This window comes from Melitaea cinxia, chromosome 22, assembly GCF_905220565.1.
Source record: "Melitaea cinxia chromosome 22, ilMelCinx1.1, whole genome shotgun sequence".
Lineage (NCBI taxonomy): Eukaryota > Metazoa > Arthropoda > Insecta > Lepidoptera > Nymphalidae > Melitaea > Melitaea cinxia.
Genome location: NC_059415.1, coordinates 6,006,861 through 6,032,636, shown reverse-complemented (window position 1 = coordinate 6,032,636; position 25,776 = coordinate 6,006,861). Strand labels below are relative to the sequence as shown.

Genomic DNA, 25,776 nt, shown 5'->3' with positions numbered 1-25,776 from the left:
GTACACATGCACAAGCTACTTCATACATGCTTCTGTTCGCTTGAAGAGTGAAGTTCTAAGACATGAAGTTATTTGTATATTCGTTTGTTTTGTTCATTGTTAGTTGTGATTGCAAGGTGTTCACAAGATGCAGACTTGCTTCGGAGTTAGTGAAAATGAAGATGATAGAAAAAACTTTTTTGAGCAATTGTAAGTAAATTATAATAGTTTTTTTTGTGTTGGTGATATTCTATATTTATTATACGTTTATATATCTGTAGTGTTGGTGATGTTCTACACTTATTATAAGTTTATATGTATAAATAAAAATGAAATACCGAAATATATGTCCGCGCATAATATCCGAACGACTGAAACAAATTAGATGTGTTTTACAGTTCGTTTTTTTTTAATATTATTTTTTTTAATGCTTGAAAAAAATATTGTGTACGCAGTTGCATTTTTTTTTTAAATACAAGAAATAATATATCTGATACTATTTTTATTTTAATGATAACTTGTTTACAATGTTGCTAAAACGACGTTCGATATTTGTTTAAGGAAAACTTATAGATAATTAAATCGTTTGAATGTTTATAATCTTTGCTGTTTCTGATAAACTAGTTTTACCTGCGCGAGTTGCTACGCTTTTTATTTAATTATTTTTGAGTATCGTGGCAACTCAGAAATCTTTATTGGCTCATGCACAACACTTTGCTAAAGATGACATGATCAAATGCATAGTTTACGATTCTATAAAGGACATACAGACAAACATTCATTTATATATAATCATATAGTATATAGTGAGATAGTGTTTTGTTTACATTCATATCGTCGGTAGATATGCAAGGAAATCTGTAACTATTCGTAACACCAAAGGACACGAGAAGTCGTTAATGTATTTTAACACCAATAAAATATTATATGTTTTTATAATTGTGTTGTTATGTCAGTCCTCCATCTTACTAGTGTTTTTTGAAAGCGATATTGACGCGTTCGACTAACACTTGTCTAGTGGCTAATAAGTTTGTATTTAGCGTTCACAGTGCCTGTTTTATAGTGATAGAACTTTAGTCACGTGTTACACAAATTGTAAGTGGTGCAAGTTTTGATGTTGATAAAGTATTAAGAACATGCGCACGTTTAAGAAACGCCACTGTGATTTTCACCTTAGGATTTAGATTTCCATGACAGTGCCCCTGGGTCGTAAACAATTTTTTTGTCTGTTGTTCTCGTGAGCGCAGAAAACGATAAAAATATATGTAGATTAATACACAATTATTGTTGTCAATTACAATTAAAAAGCGATAGCTAAGCTGTAATTATCAACAACGAATTGAATATGGCGTCTACGTATAAGTGTGTATTTGATAATTAGTAAAGTAATGAACGATAAATATATCGAGTGATTCAAAGTATGGGTACTAAAATATTGCGCAGTTACTTATCTGTGCTCATCCTTATCTTCTATCTTTTCGTGTATCTCTTTATCTGTTAAAACGTTTGACCGTGATCTTATATTGATAAGTTGTATTTGAAGGTTAATACCAAGTTTAAGCAGTAGTATATTCCATGAAGTCAAGTGCATGTTTGTAATATGTGTCTTTTTATACTATATTGTATTTTTTTATTGTAGTATAGATTTGCTTTACACTCCTGAGTTACAAACAACTTCCTATTTAAGGTCTTTTTAATTCTACATTTAAGCAAATAGCATGAAATAGAATAGCTATTTTATAATTGAGTATGTACTTAAGACTAGGTGAACAAAAAGATTGGATCATTTTTTTTTCTTCACTTTACCTGTAATAGAAATTTTACCTTTGATTTAGTTAGTGTCAAAAATTTTGAAATATCCTAAACTAACCTAAGATGTATAATATACTTAAAATAGTTTGTATAAATGACTATTAAATCATATATTACAAAAAAAAAAAAAACGAGTGTGCCTTAGACCACATGATTGAAAAAAAACTTCTTTAGCTCCATCTAACTTATATCTCCCTCTCGACTTCCGTTCACATCGTCTGATCACACTTTACGTAACGCTCTCGTCACTAACTCACTCGTGCCTAAAGAAGTTTTACTTCAACAAATTTTGTGACGTATGTACTGTGTTATAGATATAAAATATTAAATTAATGAATAATTTTCATAGCGTACCCGAGACTGACTTGCCGAATCACAACCGAAATATGTTTTCGTTTCATAATTATTTTATAACTATGAAAACTGACCGAAATTTTCTTTCAAATGTAATTTATTTCAGCGTTTTCAAAGCGAAAATTTTGGTGTTAAATATCTATTTATTTTAAAATTTGACTTCACTGTTTATTTCACACCTTTGAACTTTCAACCGGGTGAAGCTTATTTAGATTAAGAGAAGGTATTCATAATTCATGAAGTTAATTTATTTCGGTTAAGATGGGTGGCTTTGTCTACTTAAGATATTTTAGATTAGAAGCGTTTTCTATTGTTTACAATTTATTGTTTCCCGGTTTTCTGACAACGTATGTTCACCTCTGATAAAATTTATAATTAATTTTTTCGAAACTATTTTTAAATTCGTTTTGTAGTATAATTAATTGTATTTGCTCGCAAACGAAAAAAAACTGGCTTTAACACCTACGCAGAATGCCAACACCGTCGTTCTTACAACACACACTCAGACACACAACACACAAACACAAATAGAACAAAACCGTGTCCAACAAGTAACTCAGCAGGACAACATCACGGCTCCGCGGATGTCTCCTGGCCGCACCCTTCTGGGCCAAATAACTAGGACCATGTCTTCCTCACTGCAGAACCTGTTCAGGAATAGAGCCAACCAAAACGCACCTCCGCAACCGACTCAGAGCAGGATGACACAATCCTCGCCCAGTGAAGTGAACGGAAGTGGAGAAGTTGGTATTAGGACCAGATGCGTGGCTCTATTCATGGACAGCGAAACGGAGAGGATGGGAATAAGCTTCTGTCGCTCTGAAGAACGCAATCAGCTGGCGATTTCGCCGGGGCTCGCCTTACTGATAAACGGTAGCACCCAAAAGACAAGCATAAAGCGCACAAAAATCACAGCGCTAGCGCAAGAGCAGGAGGGCGACCCGACCTATCGTTTATTGCGGTTGAAAAACAAAGAGATCGCACTTTTCGAATGGGGAGAGACGTCCGCCTTCGCGCAGTCCAGCTTGTGGCTACAGCGCTTGGGCGAGATCCCCGGGGGAATCCCCGGAAGAATCAGTGTCGATTCGATGAGAGTCGGTTATGATAGAGGCAACGTATCGGATAGGTACGGTTGCCTAATGGCTTCTAAGAACAGTGAGGTCATTGTTTACGAAGACAGGGGGGAGGATCTTGGTTACTTAAGACCGAAATCCAAAACACCTTCATCCCCTGCATTGCCGACTGTCAGCGAACCCGCACCTAGTGGCTCGGAGCGCCTACAACAAAAGATCGAGAACCAGAAGGTTGAACAACGCAAAGCAAGGGCCGCACCTGAGTCTAAGCCGAGCTCGATGTCATTGGCGACCTTTATCCAGGCAACCATCTCCCCGAAACAAGGTAAGCTCCCGCATCACCCCTCTCCCAAAAAGGCTGGACAGGGAGAGCGACTATCGGGGACGCTGAGCGGGTTCACCAAAGACGACAGTCCGAGGCACCCGGAGGCGTCACTCGCCGCTCGAACTAGGGCCGATATGGGACAAGTAGAACCACCAAGACTTCGACCTGCGTCCACACCGTTTCAACATGCAGAGAACGCCCTAATCGAGTTCCTGGCCATAATAAAGGCAAACCGCGAGGTAAGCCTGGCCACCTGCAAAAAGATCATGCAGGCCTACCAGTACGATCACCAAAGGCTACTGGAGGTGGAACTCGAGGAAGCCGAAGCAGCCATATACAACAGCAAAACCCGACAAATACTCAAGGGCAAGATGTCGGGTAGGTATATGGCTGCATATAACACCACAGCAGGTTTTGTGAGCGCGGTCGAGTCTGAGGGGAGTGACGAGGAGTCTCAAACCTTCGACACACCTGAAGGGGACCCGGTGGTGGTAGTGGCCAGATGCACGAAAGTAATGCTGGGCGACCGGATGCTGCGGATGGCGAAAACCATCTCGGGCGACCGGGAAGCCGGTTTACCGTCCGTGACCTGGGGGCTACCATCGCTGGAGTGGATAAACGGTGTACCGGGATGCGGTAAGACAACTCGCATAGTCAGGGACTTCGATGAGGACACGGAGGTCGTGATTACGACCACAGTCGAGGCGGCCAAAGACCTAAAGGAAAAACTGGCGCACCGCTATGGCAACAAGGCCAAGCAAAAGGTGCGCACTATGGCATCCGTGCTGGTAAATGGTTTCCGTGAGGGCTCAAAAATCAAACGCCTAACGGTGGACGAAGCCCTCATGAACCATTTCGGAGCCATAGTAATGGCCGCCCGACTATCGGGAGCAGAGAAGGTAGTCCTCATTGGAGATATAAATCAGCTGCCGTACATCGACAGGGACAACCTGTTCGAAATGCGGTACCGCAGACCAAACCTGTTAACAACCATCTCATGTGAGTTGTCATGCACGCATCGTAACCCCAAAGACGTCGCCTTTGCCATCAGTGAGGTTTACAAGACCGTGTACAGCTCAAGCACAAAGATCCGATCTTTGCGAGTGGAGAGCCTCACGGGCGCGCGCATTCCTGTAGGAAGGGACCGGACCTTGTACCTGGTCTTTACGCAAGAGGAGAAGAGATTGCTGACTGACCAGGGATACGGGTCTGGTGAGGGATCGCGCGTCTTAACCATCCATGAGGCGCAGGGCCAGACCTATGAGGACGTCGTTGTCCTCCAGACGAAGACAAGGAGGCTCAAGATTCACGACAGCGTCTCGCACGCTGTAGTCGCGGTGACTAGGCATACCAACACCTGTGTCTATTACACCGACGACCGTGACGACGCAATTGGTCGCTTTGTGACGAAGGCAGCGGAAACTTCTGAAAAAGATATCCTCGAGCACAGCCTCAGGATGGCGATTCACCACAGGGATGCCGCCGTCATTGAGGGTGTGCTCGAAATGTTAAAATTGTAGCACACCTTACTTGTAGGAATAAATTGTATAAGGAAAAAACTTAGGAGTAAGAAAAAAAAAAAAAAAAAAAAAAAAAAAAAAAATTACTAATAATAACATAGGTTAAGTGTATATTGTAAGTAGGCCAAGTAGGCCATAAGTGTACATATACGTTAGCTAGACAATAAGTGTACATATATTATAGATAGCAAGTAAGTGTATATATAAACATAGATAATAATAATTATTATAATAGTGACAACAATAATTAAAGTAAGGCGCAATATAATTCTATGTCTTTTTGCATGTAAGATATCAATTAAGTTTAGCATAATTTTGGTCGGTGGACTCACGTCTGCATTAGGGATACTAAGATAGAATAATTAGGTCTCTTAGTGTAAGCTGCAGTAGTGTAACAAGTAAACGATCAGTAATAAAACTTAAAATCGGAATAACAAAAGCATGGGCACTTTAAGCCTGTGGACATAACATTATTTAAAAAAAAAAAAAAAAAAAAAACGAAAAAAAACAAACGACTTTTGTTTCCTTCGACAAGTAATACTAAGTAGGTGGTCGAAATCATAATCAATTAAATACACATTATTAGGAATAACTTTAATAGTACTTGTCAGATATCGATCGCGACCACGCGACAAAGAACTATACCAATCATCAAAATCGGTGCAATCAGTAAAAAATTATGAAGTAGCATATATAAAATACAGTAAAATTAAAAACCTCCGCTTTTTTTATTTAATTAACAAGAGTGTTTTATGTATATATTTTTATATGTGTATGTATATATGTGTGTATGTATGTATATGTGTGTGTATATGTATATTATATATTATACACAAAAATATTTACTTATTTATATGTTTTCTTCTTTAATAATTATGTAAGTCTATCATATCGTAGTTTTTATCTATTTATTATTGATTTTTCCTCCTTAATTCGTGCACACTTCTAACCGCTGCTACTGTATCGTGTCCAGTACCTAAAGAAAGGTTATCTGGAAGAAATTGCTATTTAGCGATAAGATCGCCTTTGTACATCTTGTATTGTATCTTTCTTTATATGTGTCTGTATTTTGGTGTACATTAAGAATAAATAAATATAAAATAAATAAATAAATGTTTTAAATTTTCCCAACTGGAATAAATTCGCTATCGCTTTAAGAACAGAAATTCCATTTTATTACGTAATATTTTTTTCCGTCAAATTATTATAATTGATAAAAAACAAAGCACACAAAACAGACTGGAAAAACCTAAACGTAAGATGTACTCAAGATAAAAATTGTTATTATACTTGTTGCTTATCTGCAATAAGTGCATTTTGTAGTTTGCCTCATATTCCTGTAAATTGAGTTAATTATAGAGATGATGGAAGAAAAGATGAAGCTTGCTTAGGAAAATTTATTGATGATTATAAATAAAATAGTAAATTGGTGCAGTCCTAGTGGGTCTCCCCACCGTGCCTCGGAGAGCACGTTAAGCCGTCGGTCCCGGTTGTTATCATGTACACCTGAAAGCGATCGTTACTCATAGTAGAGAATATATCCGCCAACCTGCATTGGTGATACTTCTCCTACATGGGGAAAGAGGCCTATGCCCAGAAGTGGAATATTACAGGCTGAAGCGATTAATAAGGTTAAACTAGCTTGAAGTATTTGTGTACTCACTGCGATTTCATATCACAAATATTTCGTTTTATTTCAAGAGAACTGAATTTGAAGTGTGTTAATCTAGTGTGGTAATCCACGCGGTAGGGACAATTTGGATCCTTGTAAGCTAAAAAGCGAGTGCAACTGCGTAGTACGCTTTCAATTCTATCAGCGTGTACATCGTAGTTAGGGTTCCAGATAGGGCTTGCATACTCAAAGGCACTACGTATACTTTATACAAGTCTACAGATTCTTTTAATTAAACTGGAATTTTTCTAGGCACGTAACGATTTTATCAATGTGATAGCATTATTTGAGATAGCTTAAAAATAACTAGACAGATCTCGATCGATATAAATGAGAGAACGCGATAAGTATCACCTTTCGATTGGAACAAAAATCATCAAATTACTACACCTAGTAAAAAGTTATAAGGTATAATACAAAGTATAGGTCAACGAAAAAATAGTCAAGTAAATACGCAAAAAATACGCACTATTAGAGATAATTCAAAAACTATTTGTGAAATATTAATTAAGTTTAAATAGGACCACATAACAATCAGCAATCATTGAATAAGGCAAACTCAATAAGATTTTCTGAGGTAAGAACGTAAAAAAATGCAGTCGAAATGGAGAGAATCTTTTCCTTTTTTGAAGTTGGTTAAAAAGTGAAGGTACCACCGATTCGAAATGTAGATACCGCAGAGATGAATCAGTAAGTAACTTAACTTAGCAGTTACTCATTTAAGAAAAAAACTGTGTTCAATATGTAACGATTAAATTATTGTTTTTATGAAATAGTCCACGTACAGAACTGATCTGGCTGCCATACTATGTATATAAATTTAAATATAATCAAATTGAATATGTAATTCGTATCTACTGTTTACAATTCCTTTTCCTGTTACTAGTAGTACATCACGGGCGTACCCTGACTCGGAGCTAATCTATAATATAAAAATGAGTCGCTGAATGTGTTGCTAAGCGCAAAACTCGAGAACGGTTGGACCTATTTCGCTAATTCTTTTTTTAAAATAGTCCTTGAAGTACGAGGATGTTTCTTACGGAGAGAAAAATTCTAAAAAAAAAATTAAATTTCCTGAAAAAGTCTAAAAATAACACTTTTCTATACTCCCATACAAAAGATTTGTGATAATACTTAAAAGTCAATTTGAACTTTAATACCATACGATAAAGTTTGTGTTAGGCGATACGAAGTTCGCCGGGTCAGCAAGTAATTGATAATTTCGATTTCAATAGAGAAATTTTGCGTAGATTTAGCTAAGACCTACGCAAACTATTATTGAAATTGTAGTAAATAAAAAGAATTTAACCACTTATTGAGTTTTACATTTTATTTTTTTCATTATTATATTAATTGACTATTCAAAGTACTAAATAGTAAAGAAACCGGTTTCTAAATTGCATTATTAGGGATAATTCAAAAACGACTTGTCTGACCTCGCTCACATTAATATGGGTAAATACGATACGCACCGGCTTTCGGTAAAAAAGAATCAATCAAAATCGGTAGACCTAAAAAAAAAGAGTATACACACAATTTATTATGTGTAACACATAAAAACAGTCGAATTTAGAGCACCTCCTCCTTTTCTTGTAGTCGGTTATAAATCATTAGATTAAAACAAAATTGTTATTCAACAACAGAGATTGAATATAAGTGACTATGACTTGAAAATGTTGGAAGATAGTAAAAGTTTTCCCACAGACTGAGCTGCAATTTGATGGAACTTTATGCTGTCCATAAAGTTATGATTATGATTATTTCAAGAATGAAATTATTTCTGTTAGTAAAAGTTACAAAGACAAGTCAGTTATTTATCTCAAAAACGTCAGAAACGCTGAAGAATTTCAATGAAAAGGCAAGAAATCACCTATTAATAAAAAAAATTTGCATTTAACTAAATCATTAAAAAAAAATTAAACACAAGTACGTTTAAAAATCGACTTTATTCATTCATATTCTTTATTGTAAATAACAAATATCAAAACAATAACATATTACAAATAATTGTGTTTGCTCGCAAACGAAAAAAAACCGACTTCAATTACATCGACGAGTAGTACAACGTAGATCGACGAAAAAATAGTCAAGTAACTACTCGTTATCAAAGATTACTCAAATAGTAGTTATCAGATCTCAATAAAATTTATATGTGACCACATGACAAACATCAGCTTTCGATTAAATTAAAAATTATTGAAATCTTAAATAGGGATATCTTCTTTCCAACAAAAAAGAATTATCAAAATCGGTACACCCAGTAAAAAGTTATTGTGGATTTTCAAGAGTTTCCCTCGATTTCTCTGGGATTCCATCATCAAATCCTGGTTTCCTTATTATGGTACCAAACTAAAGCTATTCCCTTTCCAATAAAAAAACAATTATCAAAATCGGCATATCCAGTAGAAAGTTATGCGGTATAATACAACGTAGGTCGACGAAAAAAGCGTCAAGTAAAAACGCATTATTAGATATAACTCGAAAAGTAATTGTTAGATCTCAAATAAATTTAAATGAGACCAAATGACACACACCACCTTCCGATTAAAAGAAAAATTGTCGAAATCGCTCCACCCAGTCAAAAGTTCTGAAGTAACATACATAAAAAAAATACAGGCGAATTGAGAACCTCCTCCTTTTTTGGAAGTCAGTTAAAAATAAAGAACAGTGTACAAAGGCGTCCTTATCACTAGAAGAGCGATCTCTTCCAGACAATCTTTGGCAATACAGGACACGGCATAGTGAAAGCGGTAGGGAAGTGCACTACTAAGAGAAGTGACGAATAGTGTCACCAAGAACGATATTACTAAGACCTTTATTATAATAACAAAAAAAAAAAAAAACAAAACTTAATTTAAATACTTCAAAAGAACTTTTGAATCGCCATTTTACAAATTTAAATTATATTTGCTAACTACTAAAAAAAGTACTACAAAAACAAACACAAGCTACTAAAAGAGCCTACATACATAAGTGGGTATATCATCACAAAAAGTAGCCAACAATATATGTATTAAAATCATTACTATAGTTCTTCTTATCAACAGTAAACATAATTACCTGACCTTGACATTTCCATTCGCTGTTCAACACGCGGCCTGAGTGTTATGTAATCGTATGTATTTCATTAAAATATTAAGTTCGTTGTAAGAGGTTCGAAAAGTACAAGCTATTGTGTGAATTATTAAAAGTTTGAATGCCACGGCGTACGTATTTAAGATAATTGTGTTTGCTTGCAAAAAAAAGCCGACGTCAATTACATCGAAAAGTAATACAACGTAAGTAGATGAAAAAAATTAACAAACTTACTAGTCTTCACTACGATTTTCGAGGTTTTCCCTCGATTTCTCTGAGATTCCATCATCAGATCCTGGTTTTCTTATCATGGTTGGATATTTCCTATATCCTATTTCCTATATCTATATCGGTTCATATATAAATATATATATATGAACCGATTTTGATAATTCTTTTTTGGTCGAAAGGAGATATCGGGGATATATATATATACACGGTCGAATTGAATAACCTTCTTCTTTTTTGAAGTCGGTTAAATGTAATATGTTAGTTAAGAAATGTTTACTACCTATAAACATTTACTACATAATAAATATATATTACATATATTTATAATACACATAGGTATTTCTAAGGAGTAATTGCAGAGTTTCTTGCCGATTCTTCTGATTCGAGCTTCACTTCATAATATAATTATTAAAATAACTATTCAAAAGCGTTTTTAAAGCCTATTGTAATAAAGCAACTTGTTTATAGCAGGTTCATATTGACTAGCCCGTTGCCGTTGTTGGTAGTGACACGGCTGTTTGCACCAGCGGTTTTGATTTCGATTCTCACCACGAGTCTCTATTGAATATATTTATTGACGTGTAAATTTACTAAGAAAAATGTATATATGCACATATCAATCAACTGTTACCTATAAAACAGATGTATTAATTTAGCCTACCTTAGTAACAAATGACCTTGTAAAAGTTGTTACGATGATAATGACGACAATTTTAACGATATTTAAAGTTTAATATTTTGTTTGTTTTTTAATAATATAAATTTTAAAAGTTTTATTAAAAAAAAAGTATATCTGTCAGCTCCGACGTACGACCGAATCTTACTCCTTCAGATCGACTGTCTAAATAAGAAAAAGATTAATACCATATTAAATGGTAAATAAACGAACCAAATAACGTCATCTATCGGAACCAAATGGCGTTATTAGAAAACGTCGTTACGCCTTTAGACTTTACGCGGTAGATGGCATTACGAGAAACGAACGAGGTCATTCGTTCAGCAGATTTTATTCATATTTCTTTCATACCGGGGACCTTATATGAAAATCGATTTTTAAGGAGTAAACTCCGAAAATTCTCTTTATATTTTTTATCAGCTTACCCGGCGAACTTCTTACCACCGTTACCATACGTAGATATTTTTTTTTTTTACTTTAGATAAAGTTTTATTACCTTGCTCTGACAAGAACAAACACCAAAAAAAAGTACAATCACATTAGTATAGTGTAATCATATAGTGCTTTCGTGCGAAAGTTAAGACAAAAAGATAAATAGAATCTTAAAGTGTATCAAGAACTTTTAACTTCGACAAATCATACATGTAGGACGGAAGCGGTCAGACTGATTAATTAACAATGTAGGGTAACACATGATAGTTACTAGTTAACGGGGGGAGATTAACTTCTTAGCATTCGATGGATTCACCGTGCAGGTGCCGGTTCCATCGTATGGCAGAGGAAGAAACTAAGAGCAGTTCCTAGGACTTGTGACCTAAGTGTTGGTTTAAGGAGGCCCCTTTGTAATGCCCATCAAGTCATCAACGCTCATTTTTACTGTTCGAGTTGCCCGCCCTGCCTAGCCAAATTATAGATCGTAATATAACTAGTCTAGGTTAAGCTACTAGCAGGATACAATAAGTGCACCGTGTCAAGCCAGAGCTAAGACTGCCTTAGCCGCTGTTGCACTGATCGTTTTATACACGTCAGAATGACTCGAGTAATAGAATAAGTGAGGGTAGGTGAACATCGAACGATGTGCTAAGTGGCGTGATCGGTGCATCTGTTGTTTAAAAATAATAAATATCTTGCTAATTACCTACGACAGCATAGATGCTGACATAATTTATATATACATCTTTTTACAATTTAAATTTTTGATTAAATGACTATTAATAGCACTCGTCTCTGGAATTTAATCATATTACACTGACATTATTATATCATATTTTCAAAGGTAAATTCCGTTCAAAAGCCATTGTTAATTTGACAATTATTCTTAATTAATTAATATTAATTATTTGCTATCGTCAAACTTCGGGATAATTAGCTTAATAACATTGGGACAAATTATGATTGTTATCAAAATTGTCTGATAATTATCATGATGTGCTATATGACAGTCTTTGTTTGTCCCACGGTTGGGCAAAGATTGTCTGAACACTCTGACTTTGGCAATTCCTATGGGAGTCCAATTATAAAAGAAGAAGAAGAAGAAGAAGAAGATTGTCTGTCCTGTTTCATAGTTAAGGAACAATGTGGTGCGATGTGATGCCACAAAATACTTAATGGGAAAATAAAAACATATTTTGGGTAAATGGACTTAAAAAACTTTAAACCTGCATTTGAAACATATTCACCATTTTTTATCTGTTTTGCTTTGGGACTGTAATATCTCTCTGTAAAATATCGTTTTATACTTGACAAAGTTTACGTAGTTCCTGTGTGTCTGTAAGTACCTATTACTTGGTACCTGTCAACTCTTTTGCATCAATTACGAGTACATATTGTTTCTCCAATTTTTTCGTTTACCGAGAACAAAGTACTATTAAAATTATCTTATCCAACATACATATATGAATAAAAACCCGAAATAAAAGAAACAGTTTGTTTCTCTTCCAAAAAAGGAGGAGGTTCTCAATTCGATTGTATTTTTTTATGTATGTTACCTCAGAACTTTTGGGTGGATTGACTTAGATTTTTTAACCGACTTCCAAAAAAGGAGGAGGTTCTCAATTCGACTGTATTTTTTTTTTTTTTTTTTTTTTTTTTATGTATGTTACATCAGAACTTTTGACTGAGTGGAGCGATTTCGACAAATTTTCTTTTAATCGAAAGGTGGTGTGTGCCATTTGGTCCCATTTAAATTTATTTGAGATCTAACAACTACTTTTCGAGCTATATCTAATAATGCGTTTTTACTTGACGCTTTTTTCGTCGACCTACGTTGTATTATACCGCATAACTTTCTACTGGATGTACCGATTTTGATAATTCTTTTTTTGTTGGAAAGGAGATATCCCAAGTTTAGTACCATGATAAGTAAACCAGGATCTGATGATGAGATCCTAGAGGAATCGAGGGAAACTCTTGAAAATCCGCAATAACTTTTTACTAGGTGTACCGATTTTGATAATTCTTTTTTTGTTGGAAAGAAGATATCCCTAGTTTAGTACCATTATAAGGAAACCAGGATCTGATAATGGGATCCCAGAGAAATCGAGGGAACTTCTTGAAAATCCGCAATAACTTTTTATTAGGTGTACCGATTTAAATGATTTTTAATTTAATCGAAAGCTGATGTTTATCATGTGGTCACATTTAAATTTCTTCGAGATCTGATAACTACTTTTTGAGTAATCTTTGATAATGCGTTGTTACTTGACTATTTTTCGTCGATCTACGTTGTATTACTCGTCGATGTAATTGAAGTCGGTTTTTTTTCGTTTGCGAGCAAACACAATTATTTTTTAACCGAAAGGTGTTGCGTGGCACATGCCACATAACCACATGGTCCCATTTAAATTTAATAGACATTTGACAAGTACTCTTCGACTTATCTATACACTAGCTGCTGCTCGCGACGTCGTCTGCGTGAACGCTATACAGCACCAAAAATACCTACGATTATATCTTTTAAAATAAGATCCATTTACCCGTTTCTTCTTTACATTTTATATCTCCAGAAAAATCTCATAGATGGCGCTGCTTTAAAATTGTCTTGTCTACTTATATTCATTTAATTATGTTTATCGGCTTAGTTACGTATATTGTGTGATTTTTACAGTGTGAAGCTAGCTTATATAGCATGGTTATTAACAAAATAACAACAACATTCAAATATGCGTCGTTAGATTACACGTTGTTACAGAATGCGTTGAGGAAATAAAGGTTCACTGCTCGTTCCCGGTAGGTGATAGATAGTATGACAATGTGTAGCCTATATGTTGACCCGACTTCTTAATAATATTCGTGCCAAATTTGAAGTAAATCCATGCGGTACTTTTTGAGTTTATCCCGGACATACATACAGACAAACAGAAAACAGACAAAAATTCTAAAAACAATGTTTTTGGGCTTCGGTATCGATTATAGATCACACCCCAAGTATTCTTTAAAAAAAAATAATAAATTTACAGTTTTGACTTTCCTACCATTAACAACTACCTGTAACAACGTGTAATCTAACGACGCATATTTGAATGTTGTTGTTATTATGTTAATAACCATGTCAAAGACATTCTGTAGTATATTTAGTATCAGCATTGCACCCGTGCGAAGCCGGGGCGGGTCGCTAGTATCTAATAATGCGTATTGGCTTGACTATTTTTTCGTTCCATGACTTTTTAATAGGTTAATCGATTTTGATGATTTTTACTTTTATTCGAAAGTTAATGCTTGTCACGTGGTTCCATTAAAATTTAATCGAGATCTGATTATTAATTTTTAAGTAACCTGGTTATTTTCCGTTTATTTACTATTTGATATGTTATTAATCTTTTTCTTAGACTAATAAGCCTTTTTTGCTTATTTAGACAATCGATCTGAAGGAGCAAACTCCAGTCGTGCGTCGCACCTGACACACAAACATTTTTCTCTCTATATCACACTGACACATTAAATCACTAGATGTGAAAAAAGGTTGTTTATGTGTTGACTAGTATCTATCTCTATGTTGAGGAAGGTCATTATACACAATTGATACGTGCTACTAAATTATTTCGATACAGTAGTAAACATGATATAAAACAAGTTTTGAAATAATAATTATGTCTAGAAACCATACGTAGCTGATCTAAGATTTTATTTTATTTTCCTCAATAAACTTGTTTTGTAACATAAAAAAAATACGCAACGTAATACATCCATATTATCTACGCTACGCTTCAGCCTGTAATATCCCACTACTGGGCATAGGTCTCTTTATGTAGAAAAAAGATCAGAGCTTAATCCACCATGCTGCTCCAATGCGGGTTGGCGGATATATCAGGTGTGCACAATAACAATCGCGACCGACTTTTAACGCTATATGCAAATAAAAAATAAAAAAGGTATAAAAAAAAAATTAAGATATTTTAACAGATTTTCTCCGTGACAGCCACGTCACAGCGTCAAACCAAGTCCAGCTTTAATAGGCCTTCACAGGTCTGTCGATCTGTAGTCTTACGGACTAAATTGCCTGTAGGATAAGCGTGATGTATGATGTTTGAAATAAGAAGAAGCAATTTAGAGCCTATGGATGTTATTACTTTAAAAAAACAGCAACAAAACCACAGGTCTTTTTATTTATTTATTTATTAAGACTTTATTGCTCACAAAAAAGTAGATACAGTTTAGAAACATTAGATATAAAAACAAATAAAGATGAAAAGGCGGCCTTATCGCTTAAAGCGATCTCTTCCAGGCAACCTTTAATAAAAGTAGTATAGGAAAAATGTGTCTGTAATAGTGCACAATCAACAACGCAATTTCTTAAGAAAACCACCTTAAAATAAACTGGCTAGTTACCGCTACGATAGATACATACATACTAGTTACAAATAGTTTAGTTATTACACTTAGAGCCTGTCTCACCAGTTGCGGATAACGCTATTTGACGGATGATGATTCAAATTGACTTTGACAGCGGGAGATAGAATAGTCCAGTACGACCTGTTTCTCCTCAAACTGCAACTTGAAGATTAATATGCAAATAGAAATATCTCATAAATATAGAATAATTCGATGGAACCTAAAAAATAATAATTAAACAAAAATTTTACAGTCGGATATTATAGTCCTTCAAATATAGTGTTATTCACAACTAATGAAGGCTCTTAGTGTAATTATGCTTCTGCGTGACTTTGAATGTTTATAATTTACTCAAGCAGGAAACACACAATTATGTTTTTATACATATCTTCATATTATCTTTGCGTATATCGTGTCAATATATTAAATTTCTAAAAGTAGATGTACAATTACTATTGCTAAGTATTGTTGTAAGTGCTTTAAGTTTCTTTATTGATAAAGAACTGATTTTGTTAAGTATCTACGTCTGATAGTCAAAAGAGGTTTATTTATTTATTTAATAAGAAATACCAACAGAATAATAGACGAAAAAAAAATATTGTTAATAATAATTACTAATAATACATAACCATTCTCGTAAGGTCCATTATGAATTCTGGCTCAAAGTATTAAAATTATTAAATTTTTAAAAAGGTCTGATTTAGTGATAATTGCGGCCTCTATATATTATCATCTCCCCACCATACCTCAGAGAGCACGTTAAGCTGTCGGTCCCGGTTGTTATCATGTACACGTGATAGCGATCGTTACTCAAAGTAGGGAATATAGCTGCTAACCAGCAAAGCAGTAGCGTGGTGCATTAATGTCTGACCTTTCTACTACATGGAGACAGACGCATATGCCCAGTAATGGGATATTACCGGCCGAATCGTGATCGATTTTCACATTCAATGTTTATCTGGAACATAGTAATATTTATTTTTCTTGAATACTATTATGCACATTTACAATGATCAACTTTTTGAAGTAAAGCTTCTTTACGCACGCTTGATTTGTGGAGTAAGCTGGTGAATGCGTAACGAGAGCGTTACGAAAAGTGTGATCGGGCGAGGCAAACGGAAGTTGAAAGAAAGGTATAAGTTTGTAAAGATAGAAAGATAGAGAGTTACGTTAGTTTTACTTTAGTCGTGTGGTCCAAAGCACATTCGTTTTTAACTGACTTCAAGAAAGGAGGTTACTCAATTCGACCGTATATATAAATATATATATACTACCTGTGCCCGCGGCTTCGCCCGCGTTTAAATCAGTGAGTCACAAAGTTTTCCCGGCAAACTTGCCACGATGTCCTTAGATGGCGAAGTGGCTTCTTCCGGACCTGGACAGATATAATATCATAAACAACGGTTCGTTATTAAACAGGTTTGTTATTTTTGTTGGCGTCCTGTCGTGTTGGCGCATTGGCGCGTTGGCACGTTGGCGCGTTGGCGTGTTGGCGTGTTGGCGCATTGGCGTGTTGGCGTGTTGGCGTATTGGCGTGTTGGCGTATTGGCGTGTTGGCGTGTTGGTGTGTTGGCGTGTTGGCGTGTTGGCATGTTGGCGCATTGACGTATTGGCGTGTTGGCGTGTTGGACTGTTGGCGTGTTGGCGTGTTGGCGTATTGGCACATTGGCGTGTTGGCACATTGGCATATTGGCGTGTTGACCTGTTGGCGTGTTGGCATATTGGCACATTGGCCTGTTGGCGTGTTGGCGTGTTGGACTGTTGGCGTGTTGGCATGTTGGCGTATTGGCGCATTGGCGTGTTGGCGTGTTGGACTGTTGGCGTATTGGCACATTGGCGTGTTAGCGTGTTGGCATGTTGGCGTATTGGCGCATTGGCGTGTTGGCGTGTTGGACTGTTGGCGTATTGGCACATTGGCGTGTTAGCGTGTTGGCGCATTGGCGTATTGGCGTGTTGGCGTATTGGCGTGTTGGCATGTTGGCGTGTTGGCGCATTGGCGTGTTGGCGTGTTGGCGCATTGGCGTGTTGGCGTGTTGGCGTATTGGCACATTGGCGTGTTGGCATGTTGGAATGTTGGCGTATTGGCACATTGGCGCGTTGGCGTGTTGGCGCATTAGCGTATTGGCGTGTTGGCGTATTGGCATGTTGGCGTGTTGGCGTGTTGGCGCATTGGCGTATTGGCGTGTTGGCGTGTTGGCGTATTGGCGTGTTGGCATGTTGGCGTGTTGGACTGTTGGCGTGTTGGCGCATTGGCGTATTGGTATGTTGGCGTGTTGGCGCATTGACGTGTTGGCGTGTTGGCGTTTTGACGTGTTGGCGTGTTGACGTATTGGCGTGTTGGCGTATTGGCGTATTGGCGTGTTGGCGTGTTGGCGTGTTGGCGTGTTGGCGTGTTGGCGTGTTGGCGTGTTGGCGTGTTGGCGTATTTGCACATTGGCGTGTTGGAGTGTTGGCGCATTGGCGTATTGGCGTGTTGGCATGTTGGCGTATTGGCGTATTGGCGTATTGGCGTGTTGGCGTATTAGCGTGTTGTCATGTTGGCGTATTGGCGTGTTGGCGTGTTGGCGTGTTGGCGTATTGGCACATTGGCGTGTTGGCATGTTGGACTGTTGGCGTATTGGCACATTGGCGCGTTGGCGTGTTGGCGCATTGGCGTATTGGCGTATTGGCGTGTTTGGCGTATTGGCATGTTGGCGTGTTGGCGTGTTGGCGCATTGGCGTATTGGCGTGTTGGCGTGTTGGCGTATTGGCGTGTTGGCATGTTGGCGTGTTGGACTGTTGGCGTGTTGGCGCATTGGCGTATTGGCATGTTGGCGTGTTGGCCCATTGACGTGTTGGCGTGTTGGCGTTTTGACGTGTTGGCGTGTTGGCGTATTGGCGTGTTGGCGTATTGGCGTATTGGCGTGTTGGCGTGTTGGCGTGTTGGCGTGTTGGCGTATTGGCACATTGGCGTGTTGGCGTGTTGGCGCGTTGGCGTATTGGCGTGTTAGCGTGTTGGCGTATTGGCGTGTTGGCGTATTGGCACATTGGCGTGTTGGCGTGTTGGCGCATTGGCGTTTTGGCGTGTTAGCGTGTTGGCGTATTATACTACATATATATACATATATAATGGGATGATGGAATGCCAGAGAAATCGAAAGGAACCCTCGAAAATCGTAGTGACGAGTGAGTGCGTTTGTCAATTTTTTTCGTCTACTTACGTTGTATTACTGCGTTACGTGGGTTATTGTCTGTCGATGTAACTGAAGTTGATTTTTTTCGTTTGCTAGCAAATACAATTATTTACTTATTATTTTATGTTTGTGTATTTTGTCTCTATGAAAGAAAATTGTGCTCATCTTAAATTTTTTTCAGGGGTTTGTCTCATAGAAAAAGTAAGCAAACGTGACACCACGGCCCTGGAAATCAGAAATGGCAAGACATTCTATGGACTTTACCAGGTTTGTAACTCACGATTAATTTGATAACAACTAAAACATACTTCAGGCCCTCTGTTTTACTCACTGATAAAATTATCTAAAAGTTAATAATCCTGTTCAAATTGACCAGTTGAAGCAAGACCTTCAACTGAGGTAAGGGACAGCAGGAAATATCCAGAGAAATCTGGAGCAACCAGGCGGGGGAAGTACCTCGATCTTACAAAAGGTCTTAGCTAAATAATACTGCTTTCAAGTAGTGTTGTGTTCCTGTGGTGAATGAGGTGACCAGAGCGCTCCTGAGCGGGATTAGAGGTAGGATCGGTAACGCGTTTCCAATGCTTCTGGGGTTGCGATCGTCTATGAGCTACAGTAGTCGCTTACCCTCAGGTGAGCCATAATCTTGTTTGCCGACCTAGTTGTATAAAAAATCTATAAAACACTTTAAATAAAGTTTGACTCATTATCTTTTGAAAACTGTTTGAATTGATATTTTTTTTATCATGATTTGATATATTAATCGTAATGTCATGTCAGCCACTTTTGACAGTTACAAAACCCATTATGATATCATGTAGTCGTGGTGACACTTGTCTATATATATAAAAATGAATGTTTGTCTGTATATTTGTCTGTATGTATAGAATTGTAACTATGCATTTAATCATGTCATGATCTTCAGTAAAGTGTTCTACATGAGCCCACAAAGGTTTCTGAAATGGTACGACCAAAACAAACAAAAAAAGCATAGCAACGCCCGCTGTTAGTATATTAAAAATTGACATGTATATCTGTATGTAATAAGGCCTATTATTGTATATTACGATACACGTGTTATGTATTTTATATATTTTCAGATTCCTAACAAATGGTGCAGAGAGGGAAAGAAAGGAGGAGATTGTAATATAGCCTGTGAATGTAAGTGAATCTAGGTACATTAAAATTATATTTTTTTTTATCCCATGAAATTTTATAGATCTTTTCTATCTATCTTTAGTAAAGATTGTCAGCCAACCTCCTAGAGGTCAAAAGCTGAAATAAAATACTTTTTCGAAATTCACCTGCCTAGATTATTTACTATTTTTTTGATTCTTAGTTTTGATTTTAAATTGTATTTTATATAAAATCTCAATATTCCGATCATTACGATAATCAATGAAACAATAAAAAAGAGTCAACAGCTAATAAATATTGAAATAAACTCTATTCCGATAATACAAATACGAGAAAAAAAACAGTATAATAGGTAGTAAAACCCAATTATTAGAAACAATATTTTTTTCCTTATAAAAATTAACACATTTTGTTAGTAATAATTAATAAAATATGACTACATTTTTTCACTTTGTTGTATTTTACAACTTGATTAGAATAAAAATTAATGTCTTTCTTTCAATTATTATACTATTTAATTCGGCTGAACAAAAAGTTTCTTAGCAACATTGTATATTTAAAAAAGGAACAGATCAATAAAGACAATAAAAGCGCGATGTCGATCCAATAAAAAAATAAAGTGTCAAAAATAATTCTAGCTCCTAATTGGTTGCACAAGGACACGTTAACATACATAATATGTCAGTTATAAATATCGTTGCGCCAATAGTAAGTGTTCTTACTATCTTGAACATGAAATTTCAAATTACGAATTCTTAGAAAGTATTAAGGACCATTGTACTCTGAAACTAGCGCGATGCAATGCGATGTCCGCGTTTTCATTTATGCGGTATAGTTTCATCGGTTATCATAATCTATGGATGCCTGCAACACTAGGAGCGGAGGAAGATTACGAGCATGTTTTCAAAACTTTAAAAACGTTTTATCGCCCTTTTGTAAAACTCCGTACAGTATTTGGGTCTTAGAAAAACTTTTCTTAACCCTATAGAGCTAGATCGCATTGCATGCAGTGAGGAGAGACTTATATTTATTATCTAACTGTTGCTAAGTACGAATAATGATTTATCGGCTACGCTCTTCATTATTATGGAAACTTTACTATTATTAAACAGAGGTAGATATATTTTGACATAATGAAATAATATTACAAATTAATTTTAATTGGTCCTGCATGGATAAACAATAAAATTGCTATTGTTTAAAAATCTCCTTGATGTTAACAATAAGAAGATTTGGTACTCTCGATTCTTAATACACATTTATATAACAAACTTTTTAGTATTTTTTTTATTCTTTATTTATAAAGTCATACACCTATATAAGGTTAAGTCGGCTAAAGTTTTTAGTAATTGTTTTTAGACTAAAATTATTAAAACGTTAAAATTTTATTCTAAAAAATTAATTCTCTAAAATAGTTAATACATAAGTTTATCATTTACTTGTTAAGTTTCACATAGCGCGACATCAAACGGAGATAGGAGTTTTACGAATTATCATTTAACGTATAAAATTTTCACTGTTAAAACTTTTTACAACTACTGAATATAAAATAAACTGTAACTTAATTCAAGAAGTATAGAATTAAACATTCGACTTAAACTTGAAAGTGAAATATAAATTTTATATCCCAATCCGTGGTTCATCGTTTATAGTATTATATTTTACGATCTATTTTATGTTTCCAACAGTGACAATGTAACAATATATGAATAAAATAAATTAAATTAATATCTTTAACACTAGCTGTGTCCCATGAGTTTAACCTCGTTAATTACAAAAGAGAAAAAAAAAATATACTAAAATATTTTATAATGTGTATATATATATATATATTTGCCTACCTTAGGAACAGACTACTGTTTTTATATCTACAACTACATATACTAAAAAGCTGAAGATTTGGTTTGTTTGTTTAAGCGCGCTAATCTCTAAGTTACTACTGTTTCGAACTAAAAAAATATTTTTGTTTTAAATAGTACATTTCCCGAGTAAGGTTATACAGGCTACATTTTTTCCTCAAATTAAACTGGTTGAAACCGCTGGCAATAGCTAGAATATATATGTAATTACATTACTACAAATAAACTTTGGAAGTGGAACCGAAACGTGTATGTTACACGGTTTTTTTCCATCATCCATTTCATCCACCAACCCGCAGTGGAACAACGTGGTAGAATAAGCTCTGATCTTTCTCCTTTGTGGAGAAAGAGGCGTATGCCCAGGATGTTACTGACTGAAGCGTACATAAATTTTACTTGTTCCAGCGCTCCTCGACGACAACATAAGGGACGACACAGCCTGCGCCCTCCGTATCTTCGAACAGGAGGGCTTCAAGTACTGGACTCAGTGGGAAAAGAGATGCAAGAACGACAACCACTTTACAACTGAAGTTTATAAGTTTGTTCATTTATCTTGACTTCCTAGTACTTTAATATACGGATAGACGTTTAAGCTATCTGTTTGCTGTAGAACGATTTTGGATCCTTTGTGATGTATTTTCTAGAAGTTATGTTAAGGTCTGGAATGTACCAGTGTCTAACTTTTCATGCCAATATTGACTAATTAAAGATATTTCGGTTAATGTTTTCGTTATCAGATCTAGACTACCTCGTACTTTAGTAAAGATAGAGGAGACGCTGAAGCTACATATTCACAATGGAACAATACTAGATTTTTTTTAAATTATTTATTAAAAGTAATAACTGAGTTTCTAGTAACTAGTTCTGTATTACTGAGTAACTAGTTCTTACGGAGCACAAATTTAGTTATAGTAGAGTTTACCACCGTTCAGCTAGCCATCATGCTGCTCAATTGCTGGTTGGGTAATATAATTATTCTCTGCTTTGAGTAGCGATTGCTATCAGGTGGACATGATAACAAGCGTTACTGACAGATTAATATGCTTTTCGAGTTACGATTGGAAGACCCGTACGTAAACCTAGAACGGAAACCAATATTTTTGTAAATGAAAATATACATCAACACTGCTTAGGCGACTCCACTACACCAGAACGGTTCTTCTATCCTAAAGACATATTTGCCCATCAGTGGAACGTTACAGGCTGATTAAATTCAGTTCATGATAGACATATAGTTGTTTATATAAAAATAATTATCAGAGAGTACGTAGCTTTACTTCTATTAAATTGTTTTCCTTTTCTTAAAAACTGGTCAAAATCATTGCTTTTTCGATATAATGAAAAGTAAGTAAACAAATAACGGGAACCAGCCAACTCCCTCGGGATTCACTTAAAAATAAATTGGTCAGCTTTGTAAAGCTAAAAACATTAGGAAATGAAACCACAGGAAATTAAACAATAATAAACAATATAAGTATTAAAACTTTTTTCGGTCACTATCAACGATTTTATTTATATGAAAGTAAAAATTGTAGTATTCTTGGGAGGAAAATCGCTTCTCCTTAATACAGATAGCTCAGCTACCTAGCTAGGAGAAGTAGAGATCATAATAGTAATTGCTTTCAAATTACACCTAGAAACTGATTGTTCCTTTTTTGTCACTTGTTACTTGAATATGTTGTGTAAATACGGAAATAAATAAATAAATAATAAAAAAAAATATTATATTATTATTATATTATACGGGACTTACTTACTTGAAATTACTGACAGTTTGGCAACGTTACCAATGGCATAGTCACTGGACGAAAAAAAGTAAAAAAAAAATGAATAAACGCCTCCTATTAGGTATTTATAGTATTGCCACCAAATGTGTCACACTACGAAGAACATTTCTATAGTGTATATATAAATATTTGTCACGACCAGGAATCGAATTCTGGATTTGAAAGCATAGTTGCCAACTATACCACAGGCTACAAAATATACTTGTATTTTTACAGATGCCCTGATCTTCTTATGGTCAAAACAAGTCAAGATGGCGACCTTTCTAGCAATGACTTAAGAGAGAAAAGAATAGTATCTAGAAGAGGCATGGAACGTTCCAGATTCTTAAGATCTTTAAGAGATTTACCCTGGCTACGAGCATAAGCTTGGAATATGGACATTTTTACTGTTTTTTTTCCACTTTGTGTGGTTTTTATTGTTTAATATACAAATATTAAGTCAATAAATTTGTATTGTTGTACGTTATTGTTATTTTTTATTTTTCTTCATATATATCGGCATTTTTTTTTGCTATACAATAATTGGAAAGTTGTTTAGATGATACTGTATTAATCCTTATCGATTGATATACGTTTTTTACGTGTTGCAGACGTCTATAAGCTACGATAATTGCTTATCACCGGGTGAGCCGTATGTTTGTTTGCCGACCTAGTTGTACAAATAAGTGTAGCGAGACCCTTAATTCTATGAAATACAAGTTGACTCAAAAATATTGTTCTGTCTTACGTACTGTCGAAAGTGTAAAGTTCAATCGTTACGTTTTCGAACTTTTCTAAGTTTTTGAATTTTTTAAAATCTTATTTGCATAAAACCCTTTGTAAAGTATGAGTAAAAATACCTTTGGCTAGAATTGGTTCAGCCGTTCTCTTCGTTCGAGTTTTGGGCTTGGAAACATATTTAGTTATTCTTTTTCTTTTTGACCACGATCACGATTGCCACGGTCGCTTAGAACCGTAAAATCATCATATAAAAAATTTCGACCATCGAGTACATCGTTCCATAGCTTAATTGGCTAGAGCACTGACACGGTAAGTAGGAAATGGAGGTTCGATCCCCGCTGGATCGAGCGACTTTTGATATGATATTAAAGAAAAAAAAATGTTTAGAATTCCCTAATGTGTGTGTAACACAAAAATAAATAATATTTTGTCATTCATTTTTTTTTATATAGAACTAACTGGTACTTGCTATGTTATCTGCATTTCATTAGTAGTTATTATCTCTATTTGAGGCCTTTGCCACTATAAAGATAGCCTATGTATTTTCCCAAAGTACTTTTATCAATGCCTGTACCATATTAAACTCCGTTCAGTTGTTTAGGCGCGAAAGCGTAACAGACAGACGTTCATGACGTATATTTTCGCATTTTTAAAATTAGCATTTATAACATATCTAGAAACCGTTTCACTCAATACCGATTAATAATATAAGACTAAAAGGGTACGTTGATAATCCTACCCCTAAAGTCCCAGACGTAAATACAAACCGTAAAAAGGCACATAAAACTATTTTCATCGCAGAGATCTAGTAAATATCATACCAAATATGTCTGTGATAAACCAGAGTAAAAGCAAACGTTGAAAAGACTCGAGAAGCATCCATCTTATTCAACAAAGGAATATCACGAACTAGGAAGTTTGTTTATTGTTTCCGACGAGGTTAACGCCTTCTTTAAGGGAACTTGAATATTATGCATTCGAAACTCGCTGGAATTATTTGGTTTTCGTTTTTGTGTGTCGTTTATGAGCTTGAGACCTTTTTGGTATTTTCTCTGTTACCAAGATATGAAGTGATATGTTTTGTAAAACTTTGTAATATACGAAAGTAATTTCGTATTTTCAATTTATTTAAAAATACCTAATTTTTGTTTTCGTAATAGTGTTTGTAACCAACAGGTCCCAAGTATACTGATACGTCTTGCAAATTACTTAAAATTTGAACATAAAATTTATTCTAAAATATCTATTACATTCAATAATTGTGTTTGCAGGCAAACGAAAAAAAAAATCGACTTCAATTATATCGACAAGTAATACAACGTAGGTAGACGAAAAATTAGTCAAGTAAATACGCATTATCAAAGATTACTCCAAAAGTTCTTCAGATCTCGATGAAATTCAAATGTGACCACATGATAATTCTATCGTTCTATTCTTTCTCCGACTTTCGATTAAATTAAAAATTATCAAAATCGGTTCATAAACGACGAAGTTATCCCCAAACATACATAAAAAATATACATATATGGTCGAATTTAGTAACTTCCTCCTTT

The 25,776-nt window shown here is 35.4% G+C and overlaps 1 protein-coding gene across 1 annotated transcript; it reads left to right on the top strand.

Moving 5' to 3' along the window:
* LOC123664544 (lysozyme-like) lies at nucleotides 1-23,921 on the top strand. The gene is made up of 5 exons (XM_045599077.1): nucleotides 1-189; nucleotides 18,902-18,987; nucleotides 19,821-19,881; nucleotides 22,122-22,254; nucleotides 23,720-23,921. The coding sequence occupies exons 1-5, from the start codon at nucleotides 63-65 to the stop codon at nucleotides 23,865-23,867; spliced, it is 555 nt and encodes a 184-aa protein (XP_045455033.1). The 5' UTR covers nucleotides 1-62; the 3' UTR covers nucleotides 23,868-23,921.
* The last annotated feature ends 1,855 nt before the right edge of the window (nucleotides 23,922-25,776 follow it).

Excerpts from the sequence above, each read along its gene's own strand:
- LOC123664544 (XM_045599077.1), top strand. The coding sequence starts at position 63 with ATGAAGTTATTTGTATATTCGTTTGTTTTGTTCATTGTTAGTTGTGAT. Across the intron at positions 18,988-19,820 it reads CATTCTATGGACTTTACCAG|ATTCCTAACAAATGGTGCAG; the intron begins GTTTGTAACTCA and ends ATATATTTTCAG. Across the intron at positions 19,882-22,121 it reads TTGTAATATAGCCTGTGAAT|CGCTCCTCGACGACAACATA; the intron begins GTAAGTGAATCT and ends TACTTGTTCCAG.